Source organism: Cololabis saira, chromosome 9, assembly GCF_033807715.1.
Source record: "Cololabis saira isolate AMF1-May2022 chromosome 9, fColSai1.1, whole genome shotgun sequence".
Lineage (NCBI taxonomy): Eukaryota > Metazoa > Chordata > Actinopteri > Beloniformes > Belonidae > Cololabis > Cololabis saira.
This window is the reverse complement of record NC_084595.1, coordinates 16828104-16839873: the sequence shown is the minus strand read 5'-3', so window position 1 is coordinate 16839873 and position 11770 is coordinate 16828104. Positions and strand designations below refer to the sequence as shown.

The window sequence follows — 11770 nt, the reverse complement described above, 5'->3', positions numbered from 1 at the left end:
CTGGCCTGTGTTCCCGACCCCCCCCTCTGGTCATCCCGCTGCTGCTTCCACATGACTGCTGTGTGCTGCTGACGCCCCCCCCCCCCCCCACCTCTGGTCATCCCGCTGTTGCTTCCACCTGCCTGCTGTGTGCTGCTGACGTCCCTGACTCCCCCAGTCTGGCCTTCGGCAGGAGGGTCCCCCCTTATGAGCCTGGTCCTGCTCAAGGTTTCTTCCTCCTAAAGGGGAGTTTTTCCTTGCCACTGTTTGGCTTAAGGCTTTTCTCCCACTGTGGGAGTTTTTACCTGCCATTGTTTATATAATAATTGCTCGGGGGTTTATGTTTATGTTTATGTTTATGTTCATGTTCTGGATCTCTGGAAAGCTTCTAGAGATAACATCTGTTGTATTAGACGCTATATAAATAAAATTGAATTGAATTGAATTCGAGGACAAAGGTTTACATACACAAAAAGTACCATGTCTTTAAATAACGTGGGGAAGCCCAGATGATGATGTCATGGCTTTGAAAGCTCCCGATAAGTTAATTGACAACATGTGAGTTAATTGAAGGCACAGCTCGAGATGTATTTTAAGGTTACACGTCAAACATTCTGCTTCCTTGTTTGAAATCATGGGAAAATCAAAAGAAATCCACTAGTCTGGTTCATCCATGGGTGCAAATTCCAGATGTTTAAAGGTACCACGTTCATCAGTTCAAACAATTATAAGCACGTAAACATCATGGGAATGTCCAACCATCACACCACTCAGGAAGGAAACGAGCTCTGTGTCCCAGAGATTAACGTTTTTTGGTCCGAAATGTGTAAATCAACCCCAGAACCAAAGCTAAAGACCTTGTGAGGATGCTGGACGAAGCTCGTGAGAAAACGAGTCCTGCACTGACATGGGCTGAAAGGCCACTCGGCGTGAAAGTAGCCATTACTCCTAAAGAAACATAAAAAAGACAGATTACAGTTTTCAAAAAGACAAACTGTTTTTGGAGCTGTTTTTGGAGGCGTTTGGAGGAAAAAGGGCGAAGCTCGTAGACCTGAGAACAACACACCAACTGTGAAGCACGAAGTTGGCAGCATCATGTTGTGGGGCTGTTTCGCTCCAGCAGGAACTGGAACTCTTCATAAAATTGATGGCATCATGAATAGAAACTTTACATTGAAATATTAAGGCAACATCTCAAGACATCAGCCAGGAAGCTAAAACTTGGGCGCAAATGGGTCTTCCAAACTTTTGACCTCGAAGAAAGTAATATAAAATTTTCAGGAGCTTCCAAACCCATGACATCATCATCTGGGCTTCGCCTCGTTATCATCACTAAAAAAGGTTTTACTGAATCATATATGCAGAAACACACAAAAAAGCGTTTAGGATATATTATTGCATTAAAAAAAAAGAATTCCACAGGATACGACAGACTGTTACAGGAAAAAAAAGTACATTGCTCAGCGTGTGACTGTTATGACCTGCTGGGTTTAATTACAGGCAAAGGAGTCTTAAGTCCGGTAATGTGATGACGGTGGGACAAAGAAACAAAAAACACATTGTGAAATACTCTTGAGAGGCAAGAACAGGGGTTGTATATTTGAAGTAGCTGATCATATCTCAACTGATTTAACGGGTCATAAGTATTTACTTATGAGAACACAGAACTGCAGTGGTTTGAAGGCTATAAAATGAGAAAGCTGATCCTTAAAACCTGCCTGTTTTAAGAATGGATGAGGCCCAAATACATTTTCTAATGAGCCTAAATAAAGTGTATTAGGTGGAAAAACAAAAATACTCTGTTTCAACTTAACCTGAGCCCATCTGTGAAATTTGGTGGTGGTAATAAGGTTCGGGTTGTTTGGTTGCATGTGGGCCAGGAGAGCCTGTCATCACCAATGGAGAACCCGATTCTGACTGATGCCTTTAACTTTTAAAGGAAAGTTTCAGGAACATTTACCAGGAAGCAACTCAAGAGCAGTAACAGAAAAGCGAAGTTAAAGTTGTGCAATAGCTCACAAATATATATATATATATATATATATATATATATATATATATATATATATATATATATATATATATATATATAGATAGATAGATAGATACATAGATAGATAGATAGATAGTTAGATAGATTTATTATAGTACCCTTGGGTAAATTTGGTTCACAGTGAGTGCCTCCTCATACAATATAAAACCACACTCAACATACACTCAACACTCAACAACACAGGATAAGATATATATACATATATGGGGTGAGGGGTGACATCCGCTGCTAGTCCAAGACGCGAAAAAACACATGGAAACGCACAACGTGCACACGAGCCCGGGAAATCTGCAAGAGAAAAAACAAACAGACACAGCAACAGGCAGAGACACGATCAGCAACTATCCGGGACCCGGGACCCAATCACAGCTAAGGTACCGCGACCCCCAAAACTGTGGAGCGAGCAGATGTGTATGTGTGTGTGTGTGTGTGTGTGTGTGTGTGTGTGTGTGTGTGTGTGTGTGTGTGTGTGTGTAATAATCCTATCAAAGCTCCACCTGAAATGTATCTATAGTGGGGGAGGGGGGAGCAACCCCGCCACCCGAGAGACCAGAGGCCGACAAGGAAGAACCCGGAACCCAGGCCACCAGCAACCCCACAGAGGGGAGAAGAGGGCGTGAGGCAACCCACCGCCAGCGAGGCCTGCCCTCCCCCAGCGGCAGCCAAGGAGACCCGCGGTCAGGGCCCCCACGACCATGGGAAGAGGCAGCCAGGGATCCCACGGTGGCGGACCGGGACCCAGGCTAACCCCGGCCACCCGGACCGGGCTGGACATGCGGCCAGGAGGCCCTCACCCCCCAGGCCAACGACCCCCACCCGGCGAGAGGCCAGTCTGCCCTGAGAGACGGAGCCACCCCGGCCGCCGATGCAGGCAGGCGCACCCGCCCCCACAAAAGGGGCCCTCCAGGACCAGAGGAGCGCCCCACCGCAGAGGCAGCGGGGGGGACCGGAGACGGGCCCGGAGAGAGGGAACCCCCCAACAGGGCGACACCCGCGCGAGCCCGAGGTCTCCCGAGGTCTCCTGGGGCCACCTGTGGTCTTCTGCGGCCACCTGTGGTCTCGAGATAAAAATGCATGATGATATTCAGGATGATGGATTTGGTTGAGTTCGGTTGGGCCGGTCGGGCGTGTCACAAGGCAGGTGATGGAAGAAAGAAATTTGATAAAATAGTCAACCAAGATCCTATTTGTTGGTCTGATGGATAACCAGTGTTTGAATGTTTAGGTTAAGATTATGATTATTCCTCAATCAGGGAAGCAAAATATTTTTATTTTTATTTTTCTTGTAAAATCAAATGCCAATAACAGCAACAGTATGTTTCAGATATATCCAAGAACTGGTGGCAGATGGGAAAGCCCTTTTTACGCAAACACATTAAACACATCTTTTACTCCAACATTATTACAGCATCAAGCACAGTCAGTTTCTGGAATATCTACGTCTGAAATCATCGATTGAAGCTAAAATCTCCATTAGATGTACAACCCTATAGATCTTCCGTCTGTAGCAACAGATTTAATAAATATCTTGTCAAAAAAAAGGACCCCTAAAATATACAAAACAAAAGTCTGTTCAGATGAAATCATCTCTGGAAAATGATCTTTCTATCGCTCCCGATGCTGAATCCTGGACTCAAATCTGTAAAGAAATATTCATTTTATGACTAAAAATGCTTACTTACAAGCCATTCAGTACAAAAAACTGTCCACAGAAGTCATTACAAAAAGACAAAAAACATCTAAAATGATCCGAGACCCGTCCATATTGCTCACAAAAAACACATATGTCCACACCCATTAAACAGTTTTGGGAAGAGGTCACTGAAACGTTACCTCGTTTCTTGGGCTGCCTCATCCCGTTATCTCCCTCTCTTTCCCTATTCGGAGATTTATCAGATTTATCAGAATTCAAGCTGGACACAAACTTGTCCTCCTGTCGACGAGAGATGGAAATCAAATAACACCTTAACATTCATCTCCCAGCTTCAGCCGCCACGAGGCGCCGTTATGATCGCACTCATAAAGACAACAACATACACGTAGACCCATCCCGGGAGTAAACAGAGCAGCAGCGGAGGAAACACCATCGACAACTAATACGCATTAAAAAAAAACCCTGAGTGAATAATTAAACAAATAATAAACACACAACCACACGCTGATGATTTTTTAGAGGAAACTCCTTAATATAATGTTAAAGTGACACTGTGAACCTCTCCAGATGTGCTGCAGTGGAACACATCTGGAGACGGATGTGTGGCGTTCTGGGGAAAAATCAAAACTTTAACTTTCAAAACTTTAATCATCAAAACGTTTACTTATTTAGTTGTGCGCCTTGGAAGTTGACAGCTAGACGGCCTGAAAACTGGATTCATGACAGTTTCAGTCAACTTGAACCTTTTGGAAGTCATAATATGGGACCTTTAACAAACATTTATTGAATTAGTAAATTTGGATTATCTATAAGGCGGAGCTACTGTACTCTGTATAAGCAACACAGGAGATGTGGTCATCATTGACTTCTCCTTTTTTCTGTATGTCTCAATGAAACACCATTCCTTTTACTCATTCAGTGGTTTTTACACCGAAACTCCAGAGTCCGTTGCATAAGACTTATCCAATTTCTGTCTGACCTTTTCGTTCCACACAAAGCTCCTCAACATTGGGACAGAGCAGCGACTATAACCAGCTAGCCGAAACTACTGGCCGATGTCTTTCTCACGGGAACCGGACAAATGCCGGGGTAACGTCGCAACTTCTGTAAATCTATTCTTAGTTAATGATCAGATGAGGACACAAAATCTGTCTTGAACTTCCTTTCAAACTCAGCGGATGAAAGAATGCCGGAGATTTTCACACAGTACTTTTCAAATGAATAATAAACCACAAAAAACTAAAAGAATGAGGCCAAAAAAAACAACCTGGGAACTGGATTTTGATGAAAATGCACAAAAAGTGTTTCAATTACACTTTTGCGGTAAACTAGATTATTAAAGCCCTGCAAAACCACCTTGTGAAAGCTTAAAAAGGTTGTTTATTTTCAATATTTGGCAGTTTTTCTCAGTTTTCCTTTGTAATATTTGGGTTTTGCACAAATCTAGGGGAGATGGAAACTATAACCAGTATAGAAACAGATATCTGAATTATAACTTCCCACTCCAAAGGTACAACAGGTGCAGCACCCTTTAGGATATGGAGGCTGGAAGGTACTGCTTTCATCCGGGTCTGTGATGTCACACTGCAGATCTTTACGGATCGCTGAACGAGACATTTTCAGACTTCAGCGTGGTCCGGCCTTTGGACGGCTTCCCGGTTCCATCACAAGCAAGAGTTTCTCACCCACCTCACAAGATGGAGCCAGAAATCACAATTTTAGGACTGTTTTGTTTTTTGTTGTTCAGTTTAAACCCTTAATTCCATAAACGTAGAACATAAACAACACATCAGACGTTGAAAATTGGAGCATTTTCCCATTTTACGAAAACTATGGCAGCATCTGCTTCCCGGAGTTTGAGGAGAGCCTGAGTTTCCTGAACTTTTGTTCATGGTTTTGTTCATTTGCTCATGATTTGCAAAAATGTTTCCTTTAAGTGAAAGGTCTGGACTGCAGGAGACTCCTCAGGAGTCTGCAGGACATGGTGTCCATGGTTTCCAGCCTCAGGTCCATTTTAAATAAGACAGCTTTGCATAAATGAGCACTAACTGCATTTTGGGGCTGCACGGCGTTCTGTGTTCACACATCTCTGGAAGTGTTTCTGAGCCCATGCAGGGATTTCCCATCAAGATTCACACCTGTGTTTGATGCCGGGAGATGAGCAGTGTGCAGTTTAGACCTTCAGCCTCGCCCCCGGCACACAGAGATTCCTCCCCATTCTCTAAATCTTTTTATGATTTATTCACCGTAGACGGGCGGAGACTGTGGTTGATTTCTACAATTTGTCATAGATTAGTAGACTTGTATTTCTCAAGACCACTTTTTTGTGGTCTTGGTCTTGTCTCGGATCACTGAGATGCCGTTGCACACCAAGGTGACAGAATCTGGTGATCAGCAGTTCTTCCTCTTAATGTACAATTTTATAAACTATTTGTATTTTCCATTTGATGTAATGTTTTGGTGCCTCTGCATTTGTCTGTATTTAATTACACTTTTGTGTTTATAACGGCCTTGTTTGAATAAATATATGAATAATATTTGCATATCGTTGTGATTGATTAAACATCAGGTCCATTTCAGTGATGCTGATATACGGTGTAATCTGATTACTATTATAAATGTAAATGTAAATAATGTAATTTTAAGTTGATAAATGTATCTTTAATATTTAAAATTCATGTTTCATCTCCAAATTAAGTCCAATTTAAATCAGTAACATTTACTATGCATTACTTTTCTGAGGTGGAGGGGGTGTTGGAGGCTGGTTATTCTGTTAGAGGACTTTGGGACTAGTTAGTCGTCGTGTCAATCCTCCAATAGTGTAGAAATAGCGGTAGTGCAGTCGCCACACATATCTGATATCAGCTGATTGATGAAAACATTTATAGTGAGTTCAACATCAGACATCCACTTCTCTGTGTTATTGTGCTGCAGTTGAATACAACCTCATATGGAAACTAGCTGAACCAGGATGGAGCTGATGTTCTACAACTCACGCAGGATCAGGAAATAACTAGGTTTGTTTTTGGTCTCGGTCTTGATACTCTCTGGTCTTGGTAGTGTCTTGGTCTCGGTTTAGACGGTCTTGACTACAAGTCTACTGAACCTCTGCACATCTTGACGCCTGAAAAGGATTTGCTTCTCTGAAATTCTCCTTTTTATAATCGGTCACGTTACTGACCGGTTGCCAAATAACCTAATTAGTTGTCAAATGCTCCTATGCCAGTTACTTTTCCGTCCTTCAGTTATCACATTTCCAACTTTTTTTAAAATATGTATTTCTGTCGTCAACTTCAAAATGAACTGATAATTTGCATGAAAATGGCAAAACGCCTCAGTTTTGAACAGTTCTATTGAGAATAACATTTTTTTGTTTTTGTTTTTTTTTAGATTTGCAAATAATTGCATTCTGCTTATATTTACATTTTATAAGTAATAGAATGAATATAAGAATTTAAGGCTACTCAATGTCATTTTGATCAAATCATGACCAATATAACTTTTTTCTCTGATAATTAAGAATATTTTTACACTCAAACTTAAATTAAAATCACCTTAAAACCCCAAAACTTACATGTAAAAGTGAAGTCATCGCAACCACAAACCACGCTAAGGATTGTGGGATATCCTAGGCAGCGAAGAATGCATCTGATTCAATTTTCTCAACCACAAAAAGAATGAGGATGCATTTGCCGACATTTAGAGGACCAGAGAGCCTTTGTTTTGATGTTGCGACACAACCTTCACATGCAGCTGAATCGACACGCTAGTAAAAACAAAAAAAGCATAAAAGTTGCCTCCTTTATCATATTCTATCAACTAAAGTGTTGACTTGTACTGTATGTTTGAAACCAGAGTTTATTCAGTTTATATATATCCCCAACCTGATTACCCTGGATTAGTGCGGACACATCCACCTCCCAGGGAACCGGTTTAAGTACTTCCACTTTCTAGATTAGAGCACTTATTCAAACCACTGCTGCATAACGGAAAGATCAGAAATACAAAGATAACATGGACTTTTATCTTTAATTTACCCTAATATACCAGTTTCATGTTATTCCAAGAATGCACTTGATATAAAAAGGGAATCTCCTCTGCTTATAGTTACTTATGTGAATATTTGTTTTTGTATGTACTGTATTACTGTAGGCCTATATTTGTATGAAGAAACATTTTTTCTTTCTAGTTTTTTTCTGCTTTACATTTGAATTCTACCAATAAAATGTAATTTGATGAATTTTCTCAATAAATCGAGAGTGAAAAGAGTACACCTGTCACCTGTCTCTGCCACCTTTAAGGAACCAGAACCATAACGACCACCTCACTGCGGGGGGATAAAGATACCACACCTCTCCTGAGCAAAAAATCTTTTTTCTTTTTATTTCTTGTTGAAAGGAACTTAGTAGAATATTACAGCAGAACACACATGACTGAAACAGCTGCCATTTCACGTAACACAGTACAGGAAGAGGGATGTAGTTCAATCTCATGTGTAATATTATATATATATATATTTATATATATATATATTGTATATTTATATCAATAGAAAACAAAAAAAAATATTGCTCCCAGGTCATGTTTTTTTTTTAATATGGCATTTCTCTGCTGTGTTGTTAAAGGGGATAAAATAAAATTCAACAAGAGGTTTGAACATCAAAGGAAGTGGGACAATGAAAGTGACCTTTTCCCAAACGTGGGAAAGTTGTAGCTTCTTCTTTTTTCTTTTTCTTAAGTAATTAGATTGAGAAGTAAACTTTGTTTTTGTCTATTGCAATAGAGAAATAAAACTTGAAACTGCTCTCAAAAATGGATAAATACCATTATACATCAATCAGAATATGCAAAGAAAAGAACACAAGGCAGCTCCGCGGGAGTGCAGGCATGCAAAAATGATCCTATCGCTTAAAAGGAGCGCTAAAGACGTAATGTTGATGGTTGCAGGCGTTTCTGTTGGTGTCGTACGGCGACTGATGGAAAGCCAATTTGCGACGAAACAAGGTAAAAGGTGGTGACTGAAACGAGGGGACAACTTGATGCTCTGTAAAGTGAACTGAAGTGCTAAGTGTTTACTGACAAACTACTTCAATTAAGTTGTCTCTAGGAGTTGCTATAAACATGTTTAATCAATTTTTTTGTACTCTTTATTTCCTCTAAGGAATAACAGAAGTGTTAGGGAGAAAAAAAGCAGGTATGAAATATCACCCTGGACAGTTGCATCCAAGTTTAGTGTTTTAAATAAGCCACTTTAGGCAGCGTTATCTAATAAATGTCTCATAGTTCTGAGACACATTTCAATATATCTCTTTTGAAAAATAATTCTATCTATACTTGATCTTTTTAGTTAGTATATCTCTTTGAGTATATATATATTTGTCTGCAGGTACAACACCCCATTGTGGGTTTTTTTTCGTATCCAAAAAGCACCTAATTGTTTTGTTACAATCAGACTGAACGTTGCTTCAGTCGTTAATGGTCAGAGTTCAAGATTAGAGGATCCAGATGTTGCACCCTAAGTAAGTCAGCAAGGATACCCTTGAGACTGGAGCTCAAGCCCGGTAATATTAAACTTTAATTTGAAAACTGTGACCAGTGCTGGAGGCCTGAGGCTCAGTGCATCCCCTTCGACGAGAAGGTCACGGAGGTTAAAACATGGCCCTGTATCACAGGAGACATCATCAGCTGCCTCAGGGGCCTCAGGTGCAGCAGAGGCAGACCCAGAACCTCTTGAGGATGATGCACAGGCACAGGAAATGCTGATACACCCCAAAAAATATGCATCAGGGGTTGGTTTGTTTGTTTTTTTCAGCCCTGAGACACAACAAGCCACATGTGAGCAGGCCTCACCGCACCAAAGCTATCGAAGCAGGAGATCAGCACCTGAGGGATGCCCAGGAGGGGAAGGAGAGGAAGGACAGGATGAGGTTGTCTGGACTCATTTGGATTGCGCAGTAGATCCACATGAGTCATGTGCTTGTAACAGATCACCTTACGGGACCTCGCTGGGCTGAGAGGATTTCCTGCCATGCCCCACGTAGCCGAGACTGCGGCTCTGCGTGGTCTGGAGATGTGAGTGTGTGTGTGTGTGTGGTGATGGTGGTGGTGGGGGGGGGTCTGGACAAGCCCTCGGTTACAGGTCACTTCAGACAAAAACACACACACAGCCGTGCAAGAGCCGTCTCACTCCCAACTCTGCACCTGCTGGTTCGACTGGGTCACAAATGTCTCGCACTTCCTTCCATCCCATAATGACCACCGGTCAGCCGGAACGGGGCGCTCTTTTCATTGGATATCAACCAGGAAGTGGTACTGGTGACGACACTATTGCGTCCTGCCAAACTTAATCTGCTGGGCTACATGTGACAAATGGGACAATCAATACTCAATAAATCAATATCAATCTAATATATATAGATATATGATGATATAGATCTATATATTTTAAAAAATTAATGGGGGAATCTCATTACTTTAGATCAGCGGTTCCCAAACTGTGTGCCTTGAGGCAAGTCCAAGTGTGCCGTGGGATTTTGTGACAACCATAGCCTACTGCAATATAGTATACAACTAGACAAAAATAATTATTTTAATTTACTATATACTACTTTGAATGCACTCATTCCATAATACAGAGGCAAACTCTTTATCTAAAAACTATATTAAAAAATCCTCCTGAAATGGGTGTGTTTGATGAAGCCCAATTTGATAAAGTTTAAATATTTTTGTCAAGTATTTTGTTAATAAATATTTCATGAGTAGAATAGTTGTCGTTGTCATATCTTATTTGGCATTAGTAAATAATAAACTTAACAGATAAACAGATGATATTAGTGATAATAACACGTGTTATAAGGCTATTTTGCACAATAGATGTGCCTTGAAATTTTTATTTGGGCACAGAAAGTTTGGGAACCACTGCTTTAGATCATGATTAGACTGATATAGACAGAAATTTATCAGGTCCAAAATACTTGTTTTTTTCTTAATTTATACTCCGGTGTTTTAGCATTTTCGTCATGCACAACATCTCTCCCTTAATCTGTTTATCTCCAGGGCTTTTGCATCATGTTGCCACCATCTCCATCCATCCATCCATCAGTCGTCGTCCACGTCGTCCCCCTCGGACTCCTCCCCGGCCCGCCGCTCGTACATCTTGTCCCGGTGCCGGTCCTGGATCTCCTTCATCTCGTCGGCGTAGCGGCTGAACGCCCCCCCGAACTTCCCCCAGGCCTTGAAGGGGATGGTGATAGAGTTTCTGTAGCTGGGCTTCACCTCGCTCACCCTCAGGAACACGCCGTACTTGTTGGAGCCCACGTCGAAGAAGAAGCGCTTGGAGTCCACCATGATGGAGGTGCCCTCGGGCAGCTCCCCGCCGGGGGCCCCGCCGCCCCCGCCGGCGGCCCCCAGCTCGTCCTCGTCCCCCCCGTAGTCGTCGATCAGCTTGGCCAGGGCGTCGCGGAACTCTATCAACCCCTGCGCCGGCAGGGCGATGGTCTGGCCGGCCTGCAGCCCGCCCGCAGCCCCCCCGGCCCCCGGCCCGCCGAAGCCCGGCCCGGGGCCGCGGTTAACGGTCTGGCGGATGCGCAGGAAGCGCCCCCGCTGGTTCTCCTTCAGGTCCAGGTAGTACTTGCGGTTCTCCCGCACCAGGAACTCGCTCTTCAGCGCCCGCCGCGGCCCCGGCTCGTCCCCGCCGGAGGACTGAGCGATCTGCTCCGGCGTGCTGGGCCCCAGCTGCGCGTAGTGCTCGATGAAGTCGCCCAGGTAGTCGCGGAACTCCGCGGCCACGGACATGGAGAGGGTGAGCCGGCTCTTGGAGCCGCCGGCGCCCACCTCCGCGATCTTGATGAACCGGCCCTTGGCGTTCTGCTTCACGTCCAGGTAGAAGCGCTTGTTCTGGATGTCCAGCCGTTTGGACGCCAGCTCCTGGGTCTCCGACTCCCGCTGGTAGTGCTGGAACCCTCCGCCTCCACCGCCGCCGCCGCTTCCTCCTCCGCTTCCTCCGCCTCCGCCGCCGCCGCCACCGCTGCTGCCGCCGCGCTCGCTGCCGCTGTCCCCGTCCGCCATCTTCACCAGCAGCAGCT

The 11770-nt window shown here is 43.4% G+C and overlaps 1 protein-coding gene across 1 annotated transcript; it reads right to left on the bottom strand.

Annotated features, from left to right (window-relative positions):
* Positions 1 to 8043: 8043 nt before the first annotated feature.
* On the bottom strand, positions 8044 to 11770 carry purba (purine-rich element binding protein Ba). The gene has a single exon (XM_061730612.1). It carries the CDS (start codon positions 11751 to 11753, stop codon positions 10785 to 10787), a length of 969 nt encoding a protein of 322 aa, XP_061586596.1. The 5' UTR covers positions 11754 to 11770; the 3' UTR covers positions 8044 to 10784.